The following is a 22,937-nucleotide window of genomic DNA, read 5'->3' as shown; positions in this document are numbered from 1 at the left end:
AACACACAGCTTTTTCAACGCAGCCGGCGCCGGTGCAGCGGTAAGCATTATGGGAGACGGCGTTTCCATCCTAGAAAGCTGTCGTCAGTGGCTAGTGGAGTTGAGCGTGTACTTGTGGTGTATCGTGGTCAGGCTGGTGTTTTCACTGTGGTTCTTGTGGAAAAAGCCTCTGCCACTGCCACCTGCCAGTGACAAGCTTCTGCTGCGTTCCGCTACATCGCTTGCAGCCGACATCAGAGATGGCAAGGTGAGCAACCTTTTCAACGTGGCCTGCTTACCATAAGTATCCACAAGCACTTCAGTCCACTGTTATTATTATTATTATTTGGAGCAGCTCAAACACAGCAAGGCATCATAACCACGGTAACGCAAGAGCTTTGAAAGGTAGCAGAAGAGAACATAACGTGCGGCAGATACACGGACTACCACAGCGCGGTGACGACAATCGAACGCGCTGCAATCTGACACGCCGCGCGTTTTTACTCGGCGCCGCCCGAGCGACCGCGCGCACGCGCGCCGGGCTCCAAGGTACCCATCCAAGGCTTCGGGAAGGGGGGGGGGGGGGGGGGTAATTAGTAGCAGTGTGTCGGAATGGAATGAAAACAAAAAACAAAACGATATTTTTGACTGGAACGAAAACAACTGATACGTTATTATTTTGTTTCGGAGTGAAATGGAAGTGTTTTTGATCGGTTTTCGGTTCAAGGGGAAAGTCAGCAATCCGAAACAACCGACGTCGGGCAACGTCAAAATTAGCGCGTATCTCAGGGGTTCGCATAAGCTCTTATCTCAGGCCATATGCTCAGGCATGCATATTGTTAGCGATAGCCGGTCGAGCACTCCACTAATCTAATGGCGAATTCCATTGGGAGAACAGGAGCAGTGCCACTGGAATGCGCCGTGCACGGTGCATCCGGAGAGCAAGTGGGAGGGGGACACAGGAGGAGAAAAGCTGTGAACTGTAGCTGTACCATGTGACTAAAGCAATCGACGTCCCAGCATTCTTTGCAGGAGAGCGGCAAAACACGTGTGATCGATCGTGTTGTCATCTGTCGGGCGTAAAGCTGTCACCATTTGCGGCCACGTACTCCATACTTTTGTGCAATTCCGACGCATCCCACAGCTGCGACTTGAATCTGAACTTGGGCTCAAGCACTTCAGCAAGGCAAAGACGCTTTGCTGCCGCTGTCCCCTAGCTAGCTCTCGTGCTGTCCCCCGCGCATCCGACGAGAAGCAAGGCCGACTAGAAATGCAAGGATCTGTCGCTGAAACGCTGCGAAGCTCCCTCGTATCACCGACGTCAAAATCGCTGGGGCCAAAGCAGCTACGCTATAGTGCCTAGAATATACTGTATATTCTAGGCACTATAGCTACGCTTGGCTGCCGCCATTGCCGCCGCGCGCGCGCGCCGGCTGAAGCAAAATAAAAAGAAAGGAGGACATCACGGTACGACTTGTCATGTGACTTTCTCCGTACTCCGCTTTTCAGGCGAGAGCAGTCCTCCCGCCCTCGGCGCAGCGAAACTGCTCGTGTTCTACGACCGGATGACGACAGAGCGCACCCGCTCCTGTCGCCTCGGGAACGGGCACTTTCAGCGTGCTTTTGAGTGCTCCTGGGGCGGTATATACTCCAAGAGCCTACCTAGTGGACCATCCCTTTCGGCGGCCGCTGATTCGCTGCTGCTTGACGTGCAGGAAGGAGACTGGCTGGCACCTTCCTGCACATCAAGCAGCAGCGAATCAGCGGCCGCTGAAACGGACAGTCCACTAGGTAGACTCTTACAGAATACCGCCCCTGTTCTCCCATTGGAATTCGCCAAAGCCTGCCGCTTGGTGCACTAGCAAAACCCAGGGCTTGCGAGCTAAATTTTTGTCTTCTACTGGTACAATGCTTAATTTGTTACCGAAGTTTTATCCTTCGTTTGTGTTCGTTTAAGTTCGTTAATAGATTGAGTAACTGATACAAGTTGAAGTTCAAACACGTTTTTCAGAGGCGTACCTACAACTATTTCTCGAGTGGGGGGGCAAACCGCAGATCCAACTCGCTCGCTCTCTCCATATATATATATATATATAATTAATATTATAATAAGTGAAAAAGCCTGGAAATGCATCTGTCAGGTATTTTTATTCGTGACAATAGACATATTTCTCAATAACACATGGTGAACCATCGAGGCCCGAAAAATTATTTGAATTTGCATTTCTTGTCGCTATAAAATCTATATGTGATGCAGGGAATTATGGCATTGAGTGCCCAGAGGTCCCTGATCCAACCCAGTAGCAGCAGTGTAGCTCAAAAAAATATGCACATTTGTTGCAGTCCATCTTACTGATTAAACAAAGAATTTTAGTTGATGTTTAAGTCTACAGCATAAATGTATCGCTAGTTAAGGTAATAGTACTGTCGAGGTTATACAGAACGAAGTACAATTAACATAAATTACTCTCAATACTAAAAAGAAAAAGACGGCAGAGGTGTGCGAACTTGCTGAATTACAACCCGATTTTTAGTGAAGCTGGTTTTTTTTCGAACAGTTGCACTAAATGTTTGAGTTTCCTGTAATTACATCGCATACTTTGAAACGTTACCCATATATTAGTGTTCCGTTTTAAACCTTGTCCCCGTTTAATGCTTTGAAGCACTTCTTGCTGGAAATAAAAAAAAAAAAAACAGTAATTCATCAATACACATCTTACTTCGTCACAAAATTTCATTATCCCCAGATATAAACAAGATGCCTTGTTTACCTCGCCGAGGACACCGAAGAAGCAACCTATACACATCCCGTATGGTGCACGGGAACAAATGGAAAAACACGGGTTGAGTAATTATCTGCAACCCTTGCATTTAAGCAGGAAAGTGAGATTTTCGCAACGCATTGCGCTTAAAATTCTCCCTATTTTCATGGAAATTCAAGTCCATATCTCATGCAATTGTTTTAGGAGTCGGGGAAAGCGGCGGTATGACACCCTGGAACACTTCAATATGTAACTTTCTACAAAGGCTTGCAATGAACCTACACAGCAAAAACATTTATCGCTAGTCACTCAGGATATTCTTTCGTACTTCGAATAAATATTAACACCGTGCCCCGCATAGTTTACTGAGGATACCGGGATCAACAACTAAAATTCCCTGTATAAAGCATAAAAACTGGGGGAAAGCGAGTATTCAGTAGCGGTTTTTCGAGTACGCAAGCAACCACCACAGTTCAAACTTATGGAACACGTCACAATAAGGTGGTCTTCAATTCTTCCAAGTATAAAATATCTCCTGTTCTTTCTGCTGCCGGGAAACAAGTAGTAGGGTAGCCCTTATTCATAAACGACCTGAAAATAGAACACTGCACGGGCCGATTTTTTCAGCCCGGGCCCGGCCCGGGCCCATTTTTACGTTGAGCTGCTCGCCCGAGCCCGATCAAAACTTTTATGGCGAGACCCGGGCCCGGCCCGGGCCCGGCCCGGGCCCGGAAATAATCTACGTTACCCGCCCGGCCCGGCCCGCCACCCCTCTACCTTAGGCCCGAGCCCGGCTCGAAATCGGCCCGAACCCGGCCTGAGACCGAAAAATATATGTTTTTCAGAGTTGATACGCCCGAGAATAACTCGCTGCACGTTACATGGACACCACCAGAAAGCCCGAGCCGGACCCGGGCCCGCGTCAAAAAACCCGAGCCCGGCCCGGGTCAAAAAGCACACGTTATGCCCGAGCCCGGCCCGAGCCCGAGAAAAAACTGCTCTACCTGAAAATGAAATCGATAAAAGCAGAAATGGCTCTGCACGTCCGACCGAGGTCACTTTCACGAACATATCACCTCGCAGACCCTCATGTAATGTCCCGGTCTGGGACCTTTGAGGTATCATGAATAAATGAACTTGCATATAAAACCCTAATCTGTTCTAAACTATAATATGCCAGTGCTATCTACGACAGCCACCAGGTTAATATGAGTAATTCCCTTGAATCGGTTCAGAACCGTGCTGCCAGGTTCATTCTTTCTGGCTACTCCTATAATACAAGTGTCTCAGCCTTAAAATCCCGGTTGTGTCTTCCCTCGCTCACCTCCCGCCGCAAAAGTGCTCGTCTTTTTTATTTTTAGGTTCTTTCATTCGCTGCCCACGGGTAACCAAATCGTCATTCAAGCGCTTCGTTTCTCCCCGCCATACGCATCCCAATGCTGTGCATCCACCACGCGCCCATTCCACCACGTATCAGCGTTCTTTTTTTCTGCACACAGCCCGAGAATGGAATACCCTTCCTTCTGTCATCGCCCTCATCACCGACATTTCCCGTTTCAAAACTGATATTAAAGACCATCTTTCAAGTCACGCCACCTAACATGTCCCGCCATTTTTCTACGTGCCCACCCCTCATGTAATGTCCTGTTCTGGTACCGTTGAGGTATCATGAATAAATGAATAAATAAATAAAGAAATATACGATAAGTCGTGATTACACAAAGGAATTCGGCAGTTAGACCTGTAAGTGGTTTGATTAGACTTTTGATGGTGATAACGTATATATATATATATATATTTATACTGCAACGCTACGTAGACTATCTCTGGACGGAGATTCAATAGTTCCAGCATTTGAAATCCAACCATTTCATGCAGTAAGGCACACCCATCGTTGGGAGCGGTGATTAAAATACTTTATCCAGACCTCTCCCCTTACCCGAAGGTTAAATATATCAAGCCGATTGTTTTGTTTTTTCAAGTATGGTTAGGCGGTAATTTGTAACTGCGGGAACTGTCCAGCACCAGGACTTCTGCGCAATGCAAGCGTGTATGGCGAATCTCGCGCGTCGCCCGCTACAGCGCGTCACGAGGAGGCACAATACTCGCTGCCCAAACCGGGGATACGTAGTAAAGAAAAGCAATATTAACGTGGTGACTCTATTTAGAAATAAAATTTAGCTTCAGCTGTTGTTTTGTTGGACTTTCAGTGTTTAGCCGAAAGTGCCCGCTTTCGAAAGTGGGGGGGGGGGGGGGGGCAAATGGCATACTTTGCCCCCCCACTTTTGACAGTGGGGGGGCAAGTGCCCCCCTTGCCCCCCGGTAGATACGCCTATGACGTTTTTATATGTGCAAACAAAACTATTTTATACGTCGCTGCAATATGCTCCGACGCGAAACAAACTTATTAATATCGTGCATAAAAATTCCACAACTCAAAAAATAGTCACTAACAAAGCCGCTGTGGCTTAGTTTCCACGCATTACTGATTAAGAGCCTGGGAAGTACTCGATGCCGCTTGTTTTACGTCCTTGAAGTAATATTTCTGGTCAGATCGAACCGCCTCTAAAATCTCGGTCTGATCGCATGAACTACTGGTAGAACTCCTGGCAGGTTTGCTCATAGTTTGCCTTTACCAATATTTCGATCTTGATCAGGTCCACGCTGCGTCGGCTTCGTTCAAAGCTCCAAGCTCCTGTCATGAGTAAAATAAGTCGCTCCGCGAAATCAGTAGTCACTGGAACGCTCAGCACAACTGACAGCACAACATGTCAGACTTGGAAAGCAGCACTTTTGAGCAAGCTGCTTCTCTTGTTCCCTCAACATTATTTTGATTTTGCTGCGTTCACCCGACGTGCTCATGCCACTGCCAACGGTGGTAAGACACGACGGTGCGCTTGAGTTCAATGGGGGGCCCACATCGGGGGGGCGACGGCGTGCGCTGCTGGCACCTGAAGCATTCGTCGCTGCCGTGAACTGCGTGCCTAGCTGACCTATTCGGAAGCTTGGAGTGCTTGCAGCTGATGATGATGATCTATGCGGCCTTCCCCTTTGTACAAATCGGGTGATCAACGATTGGTGTTTATATGTACTCTTATTTGTAACCTAACTAACAATGAAAAAGAACAGAAAATTATCACTTAAAAAACCAGGAAACGAAAACGAAAATGGGAAACAAACAGTTAACCCCATGCTCATGTCGGGGTTCACTTATGCGATTGTGCACATCACTGAATCGGTTCACTGACTCGCATAGATTTGATCGAGCTAACCTCAAACAGGGTGGCCAGATGCAGCTGAACTCAAGGCGCTGCCGAACAACCTAAGTGTGAAATGCGGGACATTTTGCGGGACAATAGCCCTCAATTCGAGACAGTCCCGCGAGTTGCGGGACGGATGGTCACCCTAGCTGTATCTTGCAAGCCATCTGGGGCGGGGCCAGTGACCTTCCTCCCTGAGCTTCGTTTTGGCAGCGACGAAGGTCAATTCGCTCACTGCTGCTGCTGCCGCGCTTACTCACTGCAGCATTTTGACAGCAAACTTCCATGGTCATCGAGTGGGATGCATTCATGTTGGCTTGTGCAAGCGTGAAACCATGCTTGTTAATTAAGTTAGTTAGTATGCCTATGTTTACAAGTTTGTACAGCCAATAAAACTACTATCCTTACTTGGTATAACTGTCCACTAGTTTGCTGTCGCAATCAATGCTTCACCTTTCGGGCGAAACTGCGACTTTTTATTAAACGGGCATATTGCGCCGCATGTCCAAGCAAGAAAACAAGTGATAGCACCTCGAGAAGCAAACAACGTATCAACAATAAAACCTCTCATCATATATCAATCAATCATTTAACATTCTCAGAAACAACCCCTAGGTCTAAGTGCGCTAAATACGAAAAACTAAAACAAAACTACAGGGGAACATCAATAAAAATACAGAATGAATAAAAAGAAAAATTATGAAAAGATGTACCAATAACAAAATGCATAGTAAATATAAAAGCAAGAGGACCAGAAAGGCAGCTGAACAATGTGTGAAACTATAAAACAACAACGCAAAGCTCAGAAAAGAACAATGATAGTGAGTTGTGAGAAATGTAGAGATCATGAAAATAAGCGTTATAAAGACGTAGTACTGTGGGGGCAGTTAAGTGTTGGTGATGACCGGCAGGAACATGGAAAGGTCTGCATTCTCTGGTGATCGTGGGAGGATTACAAAACATGATACAACTCGGGAGTTCAGGGCAGGTGAAGATACCGTGAAGGAATTTGAAAAAAAAAAATAAAGACAGAAGGTCAGCTCGATTATGTTGGCAGTGAAGTAAGGGCAATGACAATAATCCAAAAGTGCTAGAACAAGGTCCAGTGTCCGTATTACTAGCAAAGCAGTGATGATATATGTTATAAATGTTTTCTGGACCCGATCTATAACGTCACTGTTGGATCTAGAAATGCCATTCGAGACGACCGATATGTATTCGAGTTGACGAAGGCAGATTGTTGTGTTGTACTTGTGCAAAGGTGTAGGAGAATTGAATTCCCTTGGTAGTCTGCAAACAGAGCCCAGACAGCGCATAACCTTGCATTGCAACACGTTTAGTGTAAGTTAAAAAGTGTGAGGTTGTATCAAAGAGTACACCAAGATCGTTGACAGAATCTACAGAGATTCATGTTGCATAGTGAGTGAAAATTATGACTTTGGTCTTAGCATCATTCAAAGTGATGCTATTATCTTTGTAAAATTTAGAAAACCAACACAGGTCAGACTGCAGGATGCGACAGTCGTCAACATTATGAATTTCCTTTAAATCTTGATGTCATCGGCACGCAGAAGCAAAGAAGAATTTTGAATAGGTGTAAGAAACGTCATTAATAAAAATTAAAAAGTGTGATCCTAATACAGATGCTTGAGGGACGCCGATAGCTGCCATGTAAAAGGAAGATGTTTGGCCATTGACGTTAACGTAGCATGATATATCAAGAAAATAACTGCATAAGGGATTGACACTTGACGAGTCAACACCAAAGTGCGTAAGCTTGACTTGAAGCAGTGAGTGGCTGACTACATTAAAAACTTCGGTGAGGTCCCAGTAAATGGCGTCAACTTTCCCCCTCTGAAGTACTGGTGGGGATCTGCGTCATGAAACTTCCGATATCTGTGATAGTGGAGTGGCCAGAGAGAAATTCATGCTGATCCGTAATCAATGAGTTCTTGACAGCAAGAGGCAATACATCATGAAGAGCCCACTAAAAAATCTTAGACGTGGCAGAAAGAGAAATTGAGCGATAATTTGAGACGGGGGGGGGGTCAGTTTTACAGCCAGACTTAAAATACAAGGAAAGCACGAGCAGTTGTTCACCTGTGAGGAAAAGTGGAAGTGTGCACATATAGTTAATAAATATAGATGTGACTACTGGGACAAATATACCACTGCCGTAAGCTTTTATAATTGCAAAGGCGATGCTATCAGGGCTGCAGAATAGGAAGGGCTTCAAGCGCCTAAGGCCCATTCACTAACGCAATGATATAATATAGATTTCGAAAGAAAGATAAACGCACCATTAGGCGAATGAACATGTTTTTCTTATTACTACGCAGTTTCTTGTGCTCTCAAGTTTGTTTTTTGTTTATTTCTTTTGCTGCCTTAGTCAAAGTCTAGTCTAATATGGGATCCTCTTTGTTATCTTTGCAGGTCAAAAGTGTCGATCTCATCTCAGCCTACATCAGGCGCATCCGGGAGGTGCAGCCAATCATCAACGCTGTCGTTGAGGAGAGATTTGAGGAAGCACTCGAAGACGCTAAGGAGGTCGACAGACTGGTGGCATCGGGGACCTTGAGCGCTAGCCAAATGAGCAAGGAAAAGCCATTGCTGGGGATTCCGTTCACTTCCAAGAACAGCATTGCCATCAAAGGTTATTTATTTGTTGCTGGCATGCGACACTGGAAATATTCACTCTTAAAGGGACAGACAATTGTTCACAACACGAATCGAGGTAGTCCCACCGATGGAAAGGTTGTGTCTCTTATTGACTGAAATTAGCAATGTTTTCCTCATTAAACGACGACTTATGCTTTTAATTTTTAACAACCATTCGGGAAAAGTGACGTTTGACACTCCATGCGACAAAAACATTACAACAAATCAGATGCCTGTCACGAGAACGTCTATTATTGTATGTATGATCGTGGTCCTTTTTCGAAATTTTTGAAAGCAATCAATATATATTTTAGATTTTAATTTTTTTTTAAAATTTACTATGCACTGCTCAATCTTTGATTGTTGCGACTAGAAAAAGTGGCATTGCCTTTCGTCACCTTGTGGTGATGTAGTCTTTAAAAAAGTGGGTCGTCGGTTTCTGTGCAGTCGTCAGTGGAAACATCACGATTTAGTAGCATAGCCAGGAATTGTTCTCGCTAAGTATATGCACATGGCCGGAGGAGGGATAGCTGGACGCTGAAAATTTGGGCGGAAAGGGGGGGTGGGGGCATGTAATTGCTGTAGGTATGAACACTTCCGAGAATGAGCATTTTGCTGCATCATAAAAAACGAGGTCTATAAAAATCAGTTACTCCCTTTAAAAAAACCCGAAGTGATAAGTTAGCTTGGGACAAACTTGTGCATTAGACATCCAGGGGTACCATCAATCTTTCCGTCATTTGAGGCTAGGCTTGTTAAGCTAGAAAGGAACAAATGAAAGACAGGTGGCCTTTGAAAGGCCACTATAGCATCCATGCTAACACCTTCGAGAGCCCACGAGTCCCTTCTCTCTTCATGATAAGCTTTCAGGACGTCATGTGGACCATTTGTAGCAAAACTAACGAGCATTGCAAGGCACCACCCCAGGGACGTGCAGGCATTTGGACGCTTTACAGCAAGAATACCCATGGGCGAGTAAAAGAATATTGACATTGGTCAGTATTGTTCAGCTTTTTCAGTTGTACAACATTTGTAACGGGGCATACGATGTAACATTATACAATCGCAATAAATGGATGGCTTGAAACCGTTTATTGCTGCATATCATAGCTACTGGCAACTAAATTAGAATTTTGGTCAAAATGGTGAGTCGTGATGGTGAGCAACAGTGTGTAAAAGGAAGGATGTAAGAAATAAACCGCTAAGAGCGGTCCTTTGAGTCTCTTTTTATGATGTCCTTTGTTTTGGACTTTTTGCTCTGCTTATTCAATAAACACATTTATTAATGATCACGAAAAATTTACCATGCAAACCATTAACATGAAAGCATTAACCATTTTGGTGTAATGCAAAAAAAAGACACACACACACACACTTACATTTTGGACACACGTCTCATGTCCTACATGCAACTAGGCCACATAGTAGAATAGAAGTAATGGCACGCGAACATAACATGCGAAACGTTTAGCCGTGCTAATGGTGATTGGAGGCAAATAGTGAAACTTGAAGAAGCTAGTGATACATAAACGTAACTTTTAGCATTCGAAACTAACTTGTATCAGTTGAAATTTGACTATACGGCATTTTGCTATACGTCACACTCACACAGTATCAGGTGACTGGAACGTTCCAGCGGGCGATGATGACGTCTCCTGAATGTTTTCGGAAGAGTGGAAGCACAGGTGCTACAAAGGCATAAACCCCCCCACCCCCTCCTCCTGATTCCTTGACACATTTGAGACTACCATGTGATCGTGAGAATTTTTTACCGGTATATGTGGAAAACTGAGAGGCTAAAGTGGTGCTGGACGAAAGCTTGAAAACTCCTGGACAACTTTAAGAGGCTCCCCCGCATTCTGCTGAAGAAAGCATTTAGCAGGGGATGCCTACCGTACTCAGAGTCACGAGGGGGGACGGGAGGGAGAGAGGGGAGGTGACGTTTAGCTGCGGCACCAAATGCGTATTTATATAAAAACGTTGCAAGGCGAGAAGGTAGGGAAGATTTCCGACGCTGCTCGACGAGTGTCCCATTCTGATCTCATCGAAAACCTCCGAGCCGCCCCCAGAGGCACCGGCAACAGTCACCAACGCCACGTGCGTTCGGTGCGAACGCGGATAAAACGCCGACTGTGTCGACAACAGTTCTGCGCGTTGCTGGTGCTGCTGCATGTCCAAGTTTATACAGCTGATAAAACTACTATCCTTACTCCGTATAGCTCTCTACTAATTTGCAATCGCAATTGATGCTTCGCCTTTCGGGTGAAACTGCGACAATATTTTGAAAACTGTAGAGCTGTGTGTCTCTTCGCAGGTTTACGACAGGACGCAGGCTCGCCATTCTGGCACGGGCGGCGCGCTGAGGAGGACGCCCCGAGCGTGGCGTTGCTCCGAGCAGCTGGCGCCATCCCGCTGGCACTGACCAACGTCTGCGAGATGTGCATGTGGGACAATGCACTGAACCTGGTGGACGGCCGCACGGGGAACCCGCACGACACACGCCGAAGCCCCGGTGGAAGCAGCGGTGTGTGATTCGATTATGTCTTCTAGAGATCTCTGCCATCATTAATGCGATCACACACGGTTATTCTTTTTTTACGCCGTCGCATTGAAGAAAAGTGTTGTTCACACAAGACGTAATTTCATACGCAGGTCACATGATATTAGGTCCTCGCAACGTGGTGCTGCTCCAAAGTAAATTGCAGTGGCCGGGTACTGCCTAATTACATGTCCAGAAAGGGCAATGTTGCGAAATATTTGTGCTAATAAAACACTTGGAGGCACTGTAGATTCGAATGGACAGCCGAATACTCTTCCACGCTTATAAAATTGCAAAAGCCCTACCCTACCCACCTTAATCTAACCGAACACTAGCGCGCATGAGGCAAGTAACAACTCAGTTAAAAAAAAAAAAAATCTAGTATTCCTGCAAATGTCGAATGTGCATGCTATATATTTTTTTCAGTACCTTGCAAGTTGCTAAGCGTACTGCCCCTTGTACAGCTAAGTACGCGTTCGAAATGATGACGTTCGGTTTCGCCTCACGTAATTGGCCCAGATTGGCCAAGGCCACAATGTTGGCTTGGCCTGGCGCGCGAGACGGACCCGGACGTCGGATTTTCGAACGCGTACAAGATAGTGGCCCTGATGTATCTGTGAGACAACGGAAATTGGCCAAGTGAAGTTGGAGACGCTGCACTGACATTCATGGGTTATCCAAGGTGAAGCGCTCAAGTTCGCTAGATTTCTATTTGGGCACATACCCAGTAGGCCATACCCAGTGATCTAAGTTGACATGAAAGATGTTAGATACAAAAGGCCATATTGAAAAGTGCGTGAAGTTCTATGAGAATGCTAATTGCATTAAAACAGAGTGTATTTCACTTTCAATGAAGGTTTTTCAAGAAACTCGCAGAAATAACTCTGCACTACAGGATGATATGACAATATTCGAGAGGCTCCAGGGTCCTGGTAGCACAAACACAACTACAGTAGGTACGGGCACTCCGGGGGCGAAAGGCAAACATGTACACCCATGAGCAAAAGTATACGGACCAGGGATTGCGCGATAAAGTTGATTTTCTCCTCTGCCTGTGGATGTTACTTGAAGTTAAAGACTGGAGTTCAAACGTGGCATTGCGAAATTTCCAGTATACTAGTCAGTTTCAGTTTATGCATTTTAATGAGGAGCAAATTGAGTTTTTTTCTACGACCCTGTGGTCCGTATACTTTTGCTCACGGGTGTACATGTACTCAGCTTTAAAAAAAATTAAATTATGGGGTTTTACATGCGAAAACCACGATCTGATTATGAGGCATGCCGTAGTGGGGGGACTCTGGAATAATTTGTACCATCTGGGGCTCTTTAACGTGCACCTAAATCTAAGCACACGGTCGTTTTTGCATTTCGCCCCCATCGAAATGCGGCCACCGTGGTCGGAATTCGATCCCGCGACCCTGTGCTTAGCCGCCGAACACCGTAGCCACTAAGCAACCTCGGCGGGTTGTACTGAGCTTTGAGTGCCAATTAAAGTAGGCCAGGTGGTCCAAATTAAGCTGGAACACATCACTATGGCAATTCCAGAAACCAATGTGTTGTTTTTTGACGTTAACCACCATAAATCATTATCGTAAACATTTGTCTCCGCATGCTGATATCCTCAGAAAGACAAAGCCGTGCATGGTGGGCGGCGTGATATGACGCTAGCTTATTAAATCAAAGATTTCTTTGCCTCTTCCTAGAGGTATGGCGTTCATCATCGTTCCTCCATTGGAAGCGAGACAGATGATGATTGTTAATATGAGGCAGAAATACACCCCAAAGGGTGCAACTGATTTTAGAGTGTACACTCTTTAAAAAGTTCACACCCTTTGGGACTTATCTTGTCCCACAACAATAATCGTCACCTGCCTTGCTTGCGTTTCCTTTGTTGAAAACTCAGCACTCTCTACTTTCCTGCCGAGAATGCTGTGTCACGCTGCTAACGCGCTAGCCTTTCATTACTAGGTAGTACCGGGCTCGCAGCGTTAAGGAAGGAAATGCGGACAAGACAGATGACGATTATTGTTGTGGGGCAAGATACGACCCAAAGGGTGTAAACTTTTTTTTAAGAGTGTAGTGCACGCAAGACCATCAGAAATCTCGGGTCGCCTATTCTTTGCACCCACTGCATATTAATTTGAAGATAAAGCGCGTGCGGCCCCACGCTCAGCCGTGCCATGCGAACGCCTCCTAGATACTAGTAGGCCTGTGCACTCTGCTTTTTGAGGCAATGCTACGTGGACTGAAATTCCCACTGCAAAGCCTGGCGTAATGAAAGTGGTGATGTCAAAATCACCGTGGCTGATTCAGGAGCATCCCCATTAGATTCTATGGCAGTTGGGCAAGGTAGCGTGACGTCATGGATCAAAGTGCACAGGCTTTGTGCTATCTAGGGGGTGTTTGCTATGCACAGCCGCGGCAGGAATAGAAGAGGAGAATCGCACTAGCCTGTCCCCCCTTCCCTCCTCCACATCCTAGCGCTTGCACATCTCCCCGCTCCCCCATTAGGTAGTGGCCCAATAGAGAAGTTGCTGCTGGCTGCTGTCTGGCCTAGTAGAGAACTTCAGTCGCTGGGTATACGTGGTGCTATGTTCCCGAACAAGCAACAGTGGCACTGGGTATGTGCCAATTCTTGGCCATTACGCCAGAACAGATGTACCACTGTGACACAAGGAATATCAAGCCTTATACGTATATAGACAGCTGTTCTACTTATCTGTGCATACAATTCTCATCAACATTGTTCCGTTGACAAGCATCGTACATCGCCTTCCTCTTCGTGACACTGACAGCTAACAGTTACAGGCGACGAGGTTACGCTTTGTGTCATCCGCTACTGCTGCTACCTCGATAACTCCCAAGATTTGCGTCAATGCAATTCCAACATTGCGTTGCACGTACATGAATTTTATTTGAAAAAAAATTCTTGTGGCCACTAAGACGAAACCGCAACCACATCGCTCGAATATTGGAAGAAGAATGTATATGCTATCGAATGCATCGAAGCTTGTCATATCCAATGAGCACAGGCTGGCGGTTCACCTGCCGTCCTTTTCGTCAATCGTAGGTGGAGAGGGAAGTCTCCTGGCAGCGGCTGGCTCCCTGATTGGCCTAGGTACAGACATCGGCGGAAGCGTGCGATCACCAGCCGCCTACTGCGGGATCTTCGGCCACAAGCCAACAGCTGGTGATCACCACAAATCGAGTTCTTTTTTGTTATTGCATTGGCATTCGGAGTGTCAGTGGGGAAAAAAGTATGTGTGTGAGGGCCGTACCCAGGAATTTTTTTTTTTTGGGGGGGGGGGGGGGTTGTGCGTTTTTTAAAGATTTATACTGGCTTATTTTCGTGTGTGAATCAAGCACATCACTTACATGTAATCATTAGAGGGCACTCTTAAATTAGTTGTACCTAAAGAGGTAAAAAATTGTTTCAAGTTAAAATTCTAGATCACGCAAGAAATAAAAGTAGGGACGATAACGCCACTGCAGCCAGCGACACCGCAGCCTGTGTTTAGAGGGCACTCTTAAACTAGTTGTATCTAATGAGATAAAAAATTGTGTTAAGCTTAAATTCTAGTTCAAGCAAGAAATAAAAGTAGGGACAATAGCACCACTCTGGCCAGCGACACCGCAGCCTGTGTTTCATGAACGAAAACTGCCTTTGCTCTGCCGTTACTGTGCACCGAGCCTTTATAGTGGAAGCTGTGAGCAAAATAGTTTTCCACAGTCAGCGAAATGTGTTTTTCGCTGCAGTTCTGAACTGCAGTGCGTGGCTCTTGAGGGCGTGCATGGCTTTCTTGCAATTGGTAAACACCTTAGTTACAAAGTTGCCCAAGCGCTAGTGTTCCCCTTTTCCTGCACATTCACCTGCGAATGAAGACTACGCAATGTTTGCATAACACTCCTTGAAGGTTCTCTGAATAAACAAGCCAGGGGTAACGCTCTACCCAGTGAGGTTGGAACTTCAGGTTTTTCTCTGTGGCTGTATAATCATATTTAGCTGGAGAGTTCCAGGGATCAAGCAGCAGCGTGATCCCTGGGGGGGGTCAGGACCCTCTAAACCCCCCCTAATGACGGCCCTGGTGTGAAGCATGGGAAGCCGGTCACATCGTAGGGGTAGAGAGGGGATGGGAGAGCTTAGAAGAGCGTGTATGTGTGGCATGTATGTATATATATGTATATATATATATATATATATATATATATATATATATAATTGAGGCTGGTCTGCTCGGGACCACCGTCAATTGAACTTCGCTTCTAGAAGAGGCAGGACGTGTGTCGAGTGAGCTCCTAAACAAACCTTTGCAGTGAAGTGAACGTGGTTTAAATCATGGATCCTGGCTATCAAAGGTTCGACTTAATGCCAACACATTTCTCTCGCACTTACTGCTGAATGCCCACTAAATCTGTTTTTCGATTTAGTTACTTCATTCTTTGTACTTCTACCCACCGTGGTGGTTAAGCGGTGTGGAGTGGTGCTCGTGGCATGTTGGGTTCCAGACCTCGCCTGCACCATTTCGGCAGGGCTTGTGGCGCGAATGGCTGTGTGCTCAGATTTGGCCATGCGTTTGGAGCCCCAGGAAATCATGAATAAGGTGGGGATCTGAACATATGACTTCTGTTAGCGAAGAATTTGATTTACGTAGGGCACTATCAATGCACAGTTAGTTTCGTATGCCTCGCATCCCATAATTATGCACAACCTTTCTGCTCGTAATAGAGCCACGAACTTGCTCCATTCATGCTTTCCATGTTAAAGGAGAAACGTTGAATTGACAAAAAGTGGGTTTGAATGGAAGTGATGATGGCGCTACCGTTGTGCTGACTTCTTGCCTTTCTACGCTAACCTCAGGAGTGGTGCCCAACACCGGCTTGCTACCAGATGTCGGAGAAAACCTGGGGGAGTTCAACTGTGTGGGTCCCATGACCAGGTTCGCAGAGGACTTGCCGCTGATGCTCAACGTTCTGGCGGGAAGTGCGACCAACGGGCTTAGACTAAATGAAAAGGTGTGTACGATTCTATGGGGCACTGTTGTAGAGCGAATGAATGAGCCACTGTTCTTGCGCATATAATGGAGACAACGGTGAGGAAATAAGACAAGCACAGAGAGTCACTTTATGCACAAAATTTGCGCAGTTATTTACTGTGGTGAGGAACAAAAAATATTGAATGAAGAGAGCCTACTACCAAATGTCCCGGCTACTTCAAAGCCTCTAAAAAAAAGAAAAACTGATGGAGGGTGGACACAAGGGAACGGAAATAGCTTTCTTTCCTTGCTTGGAATGATTGCTGATCTTTGTAGGACGAGTACCGAATGGAAGTAACCTAAGGATGTGAGCAGGCTATTTCAATTCTTTCAAAAAAGTGCTGATTACGCGCAAGGATGAATGGGGAGGAAACAAGATTTTCTGCTTAGTCATTGTTCTTTTTTTTGATGGGAACTAAATAAATGTGGTAAAGTTGAGTATTAAAAAAAATGAACTTTTTCATGGAAAACTCGCTACATGTGTTTCACCTAAGCCGGGGAATTAGTAGGAAATTAACGCAGCTTACTTTCTGTCTCTTCCGGCAACTAGTTTCAGAACTTCTCTTTTAAGGCAACTCGTACCAGCTAAACCCCCTCCATCCACGCGCCACCACCGCTTTTGCTAAGTAGCGCCAACCTTTCATGCGCGCCGCTGTTCCCTGATTCGTTGCTCAAACCAGTTCCGCTTCCGCAGTTTCCACTTCTGGGGTTTCCGTTTCCGGGATTTCCGTTTCCGGAGGTTTCCGTTTCCGACGTTTCCGTTTCCGGGGTTTCTGTTTCCGGTTTTTCTACTTCCGAGATTTCCGGTACCTGAATTTTCGTGTGTTGCACGCTCGCACCTGTATGCAGCAGTGACGTCGCTTCCGTAGCTGGGACTACGTAAGTTCCGCTTGACACCAGAAATTGAGGGGGTGAGCGAGGGAGGAGCGTGGAGGAGGAGGGTAGGTTGGCGGTACTTAACCTGGTCGGCGAAAACACGGGAAATTGAGGGGGTGAGCGAGGGAGGAGCGTGGAGGAGGGTAGGTTGGCAGTACTTAACCTGGTCGGCGAAAACACGTATGGAGGGGCTTTATTACCAGCAGCCTTCGAGATGCAGGTCTTAAGGAATGGTAGGAAAGTTCAGCCCCGCGATTAGTACAAGAAAATGGAGAGTCACTTTTACAATCGATAACACATGTACAAAAAGGCCTTCCGAACACTCAGTTTCTTGTGAAGAAAATTAACTGCAGCACCATCCTATGTGAACCTACCAGCATATAAAAATTTAGTAAGGCCACTTCTTGAGTATGGTAGCACAGTGTGGAGCCCGTACCACAAAGGACTTGCGATTTATATACTGTAAGTATTCTCGACACGAAAGTGCTCTTAGAAACCAAGCAGCAATGCCTACCCTTGTTTGTCAGTGTTGTGTGGCTGTCATGAAGTTTCTTTTTATGCTATGTCATGACAATATTAATATAAATAAGCGAGATTACGTGCGGCCATTGCATCGACACTCTGTCAGAACCTGTCATCATAAACACATCAAGCAGTATCCCACTCACTGCGACACGTTCAGGTATTCATATTTCCCGTGGGCAATTGAAATCTGGAATGCATTGCCAAAGGAAATTGTAGAATCAGATTCTGTGGATGGCTTTGTCACAAAGTTGGAGCCATATTTTGGTTGCGCATTAAAGTATTTGAGCGCGTAGTTTACGAGATAATGAGTTGGTTGAATGATTGGACACTGGTGCACGTGTGACTGTATACTGCCTTATGATTTGAAATGTAAATATTGCAATGTGCTGAAGAGTGGTATTTTATTGAGCCCCGATAACTACAATAATGTTATACGACTAATATTGCAATTGTTTTTAGCGCCTTTTGTTATTCCTTGATTCATTAGAAACAAAAAAGTGTCTTGTTTTGTTGAATGCCAGTGTTGTTGTATGGCAGTTTTCTTTTATTTTCTACATTTTTTCTTTTGCTGTTTTTCCCATGCTCAAGTGCATTTTTACAATCTGCTTCCTGTTTGGGCTTGTGCAAAGGCCTGCAGTATTGTTAAATAAAATAAATTTAAAAATTGAGGTTAAGATGGGCGAGGCCTTGATAAATCAGTCACACCACTGAGACACAAATCTAATCGACCTTGCTCCCAGAAGAAAAGAAGCATCTCCTGGCGTTTTCGTCATCCTAATCCCCCCCCCCCCCCCTATTAAAAATAGTTCTCTCCTTCCACACACCGTGTCTCGCAGTATTTCCTCTTCGCGAAACAGTTCTGGAATCCCTCCACGGAAATGCTGTCAGGGCAGCCGTCGCATTGCATCTAATGTTTCCTCAAGTCTTAACGCGTTTTGCTATCAGGCGCTTTATTGATTTTTGGGAACAGCCATAATTTGCATGGGAACATGTGCACGCTTGACGGACCACCGAAATGCTGTGCTTTATCAAAAACGACTGGATCAAGTGAGCCGCACGAACAGGGACCTTATCCTGGTGCAGTAGCCCGGTCTTTGAACTCCTCCTATGCACTTACTTTGGAGGCAACCACTGCATACCTAAATCACGTTCAACAGGCATCCGCAGAATTTTGTTGCTATCCACTAGCGGAACTTTTTATTTTACAATTAAACGAAAGTCTCTTATTTCCAAGGTTCGTACTTTTTTAAATAATCGCATCATCATGGCTTGTTGATGGCCTCCCAAAAGCATAGTTCACTCTCCACAGGTGTTTCACCTTCCCTGAGGCGGTTGTACCACACATTTATCTGCTTTGTGTCCGTAGCGTCATCTCCAAACGCTGTTTGAATCTTCCGAATTGCTTCTGCTTGGCTATAACCAAACTTTTCAGGGAAAGTTATGCAGTACCTTTGTTCAATTCGCTGTTTCTTCACGCTCACTTAAAATTGCGCCTAGGTGAGACGAGTTGATCCTGCACAGCAGCAGATGCAAGTGAAGGTGAAACCACCTGTAGGCTACGCTCATCACGGGCCCTCCTCCCGCATTGCAGTGTGACCAACTTGAGTGTTGTAGTTTTCGTTAGAGCAAATAAAGTTGGATACTTATCAGGTAGGCCCTGTATTTCCTATATATGGACGCAATATCACGTCAGCGAGGGCAAATTGCTTATTAAGTGAATGATCTGTATCCCCCCAAAAAAATGGAAACGATTTTGTTTCTTCAGGTAAACATGAAGACTCTGAAGCTGTATTACATGGACACGGAAGGAAGCCGTTACATCAGCCGTGTGACCACCGAGGCTCGCCTACCAGTTAGACGGGCAAGTATTTTCATACAAGCTCCACAGATACCCCTCCCTTGAACATTTCATTAGAAACAAAATGACCAGTGCTATGCTTTGATGGGAGTACGGAGCAGTATACCGAGTCATTGCCTACACCGAAAGATCCCCTACACCGATTGTTCTGCAAAATACAATTTTTTTTACTGTTCAGCAGAAGATGGGCTTCCTACTGGACAACTTCCTCCGCCGTCCATAATAATCACCCCCCCCCCCCCAAAAAAAAAAAAAAACATGCTCTCTCTCTCTCCCTCAGCCTTTCACTGCTTATTCTCTCTTAGCGAGAATGCTTGTCTGTGACAGTGCCATCATCATGCCTTTGTCTTTTTGTTTTCGTCACACAGTCACACACACACTCGCCTTAGACATAGAATTGTTCAGCTTACATGGGCATACTGGAAACACTTTTAGGTAGCCAGCACCCTGCAAAATACTTTGTGTATTCTCTCAGTCTGTGGGATTTGCTCAATTTTGTATACAGAAATTTTCTCTTGCTGCCTTTCATTCATTTCGTTTCTGTAGTGATCGAAACAGGCAAAACTACATTTTACGATGTTTCTTGTCCCCATAATCTACATGTGCAGGTCACCCAGCACCTCAACGCGGTGCACGGACTCGAAGCGCAGCCACTGCACCTGCCCGAGCTGCAATTCGCCTTGTTCATGTGGTACAAGGTTTGCAACGCAATGCAGGACAAGCCACTGGCCGAGATGTTCCGACCCGGTGGCTTCAACATACTAGTCGAACTGCTTCGCTACCTGGTGGGAGCTGGCCGTCACACCCTGGCAGCATTGACCGCTTGCACCTATATGAAATTTAACCGCTTCAGTACAAAGCAGGAGGCCGACGCCTATATCGCCTCCTTAAATAGCGCCCGCGACAGGCTCGAGGAGACGCTGGGAGATGATGGAGTGCTCATTCTGCCCGCGGCAGTGAGCGCTGCCCCGTTCCAGAACCAGGACTTGTTGTTGGTAGGTGCGTCGAATACGACAAGTCTCTTTAATTGGTTCAAGGTACCTTCCACAGTGTGTCCCGTAATGCGGTCTGCACAGAGATTGCCCCTGTGCGTTCAGGTGGTGGCAAAGAGAGGAAACGACAGGTTGAATCTGGCTGTCGCCAGGGAAATCGAGAAGCACTTTGGTGGGTGGAATGATCCTTCATCTAAAATGCAAGGGTGAGTCTGTCAGTCTGGGTAAATGACACATTATTGCAGCTGGTCCTTGTTGTGAGGGTTTCTTGACTTCACCCAAATTTCAAGGAAGCTGTTCCAATGTGTGTGTAACTACAAAGAAGAAAAGTGCATGAGAGTGCTTGCAGGAAAAGTGTTTTTCTTATATTTTTTTTGCTGTGTCTGAAACTACTCCGTACAAAGCATTTGTTATTTTCATATATGACGTTGCACATGCGAATTCATAAAATATTTCGTATTGTTAAAATTAGAAACCATTGCGAGGAAACAGACATTTCTAGTGGATTTTTACTATGGAAAGTTGAATAAAAAAATGTGTTTCTTTATTCGTAATTACACGCAGGTGTTTCTTGTGTTAAATGCGCCATAACAGTGATTACGCAGTCAAATTTTTCTGCAACTCAACGACTGACAAACGCGTTGGCACGAAGTTTTCGATGCAATACTCCACTGTGCTGCGAATAGCTGCCAGAAACTCTAGACATCACATTTAAAGACGTCGAAGTGACTGTCTCAGTCGTGAATTACAGTGCGTCATCAGCTCTAGTGTAGTATTTATTTGGAACAAAACTAGGAGGACGGTTAAGCTTCGGCTTTAAGAGTGTAACGCGACAGCATTCAAAGAACACTGACTGCTTCTCAGGCTTTCCGGCAACTGCAGCTTATGTAACCGTCATGTTTACCTGGAAACGCTGGTGGCGAACGCTATGCAAGAAGTCGAGCTTTCTTGGCTTTTTTCTTTCCTCTGCACGGTGGGCCTAAAGCCCCTATATTTATAAAAGTAGCGCCATCCACTTCCCTCCTCCTCCGTTCCACTATCGCGCTCGGCGCGACCAGCGTGATCGAGGCGCGATATCGACAGTGGCGCCGCCTGCGTCGGGCCTGCCGTGGCAGACGACAGCTAACGCGCTACCAGAGGAAATCCGAGGAAAACTTCGATCGCGCCCTGCGGAGACGTTTTGAGGCGCGATTTGCTTCGTCAGTCAGTAACTGGTCTTAATAATGCCGTTTTGGAAGTAGCAACGCGACATTGCGAGACGGCGCTAATATCAAGTGTGCAGCAAGCGTTTGCGCACGCCGGATGGTAAACAAAAAAAGCCTTTTACCCTCGCCTTGTCGGTTGCGGCAACTTAAGGCGCAGCAGCATGCCATCACAACGAAGTTCTTGTCCCTAACACGTTTGATCCGTTTGTGCGTACAGCACTTTCGTCGCACAGGCCCGAGAATGGCAGTCGGAGCGCGCTGGAAAGAAAAAAATATACAAAAGCGTGACGCGAACTTCCACGTGACACAGATTGGCCAATGGGGGAGCAGAGGAGGCTGGGGCGACAGGAGGCGGCTAAGAGAGGGCGAGGAGGAAGCGCCGGGGTGAGCGCGGTGGCGGCAAGATCTAAGAATGGCGCTACTTTTATAAATATAGGGGCTTTAGGTGGGCCCTGCTGTGAGCGCCATCTGGATGGTGTTGCAAGAGACCGAGCAAGGCACACCGCTCCCACTAAGGCGGACATCAAACAGCAGCTAGAAAACGGATTTGTGTTTGAGTTTCCGCATGACATATCAATGTTTTCTCATCTATTCAAATTACAATCTGACGCTATCATGTCTCTAGGTTGTGTGTAAGTCGTACGAATTTTCTGACACATTGTACTTTCCATTCAATTATTTCAGTAACGGCTATGCACAATGTGGAGGGCCTGCATGGGGTGGGATAATTTTTCTCTTACGGACAACGCTGCCGACACGGGATATTCTGTGACACGCTGCCATTAATGTGACCGCGTTAATATGAGCCTGTAGTCAGAAATACCAGCCTCTACTGTACCTGCTGCATCAACAAACAAGTCCGTAACGAACAGAACGCCGAATATTGAATACCCTAGAGTGCACTCTTTAACTAGTTGTTTCAAGTTTAAAGAAAACATTGTATCCAAAAGCGAGATCAAGAGAAAAAAAAATATTGCCGCATAGGAAAAAGCCGGAGAAGCCCATTATCGGCAAGAAACCAACGTTGTTGACACGATTGAGTAAGTTAACAAAAAGAACAAGTGAACAAAAAAACTTGGAGCAAAGAAAGAAGCACACAAGTGGCGTCAACACGAGAGTGGCAGAACAGGTAAGTTATCGTGAGTGATAAGCTTTCATCCAAGCAACGTGCAGGATTTTGGGCACAGACGCAGTACTAATGGCAGCAGAACGGAGTGCAAGTGCGTGGAGAGTGCATATTAAGCAAACCA

General features: G+C 45.9%; 1 protein-coding gene across 1 annotated transcript; it reads left to right on the top strand.

Moving 5' to 3' along the window:
• Positions 1 to 22,312, top strand: LOC119434037 (fatty-acid amide hydrolase 2-A). Its single transcript, XM_037701342.2, has 8 exons — positions 1 to 247; positions 8,435 to 8,654; positions 10,974 to 11,183; positions 14,269 to 14,388; positions 16,057 to 16,211; positions 19,398 to 19,493; positions 20,099 to 21,455; positions 22,133 to 22,312. Exons 1-7 carry the CDS (start codon positions 50 to 52, stop codon positions 20,690 to 20,692), a joined length of 1,593 nt encoding a protein of 530 aa, XP_037557270.1. The 5' UTR covers positions 1 to 49; the 3' UTR covers positions 20,693 to 21,455; positions 22,133 to 22,312.
• Positions 22,313 to 22,937: the final 625 nt, after the last annotated feature.

Source organism: Dermacentor silvarum, chromosome 11, assembly GCF_013339745.2.
Source record: "Dermacentor silvarum isolate Dsil-2018 chromosome 11, BIME_Dsil_1.4, whole genome shotgun sequence".
NCBI classification, from domain to species: domain Eukaryota; kingdom Metazoa; phylum Arthropoda; class Arachnida; order Ixodida; family Ixodidae; genus Dermacentor; species Dermacentor silvarum.
The sequence above is the reverse complement of the archived record's forward strand: the minus strand, read 5'-3'. Positions and strand labels throughout refer to the sequence as shown.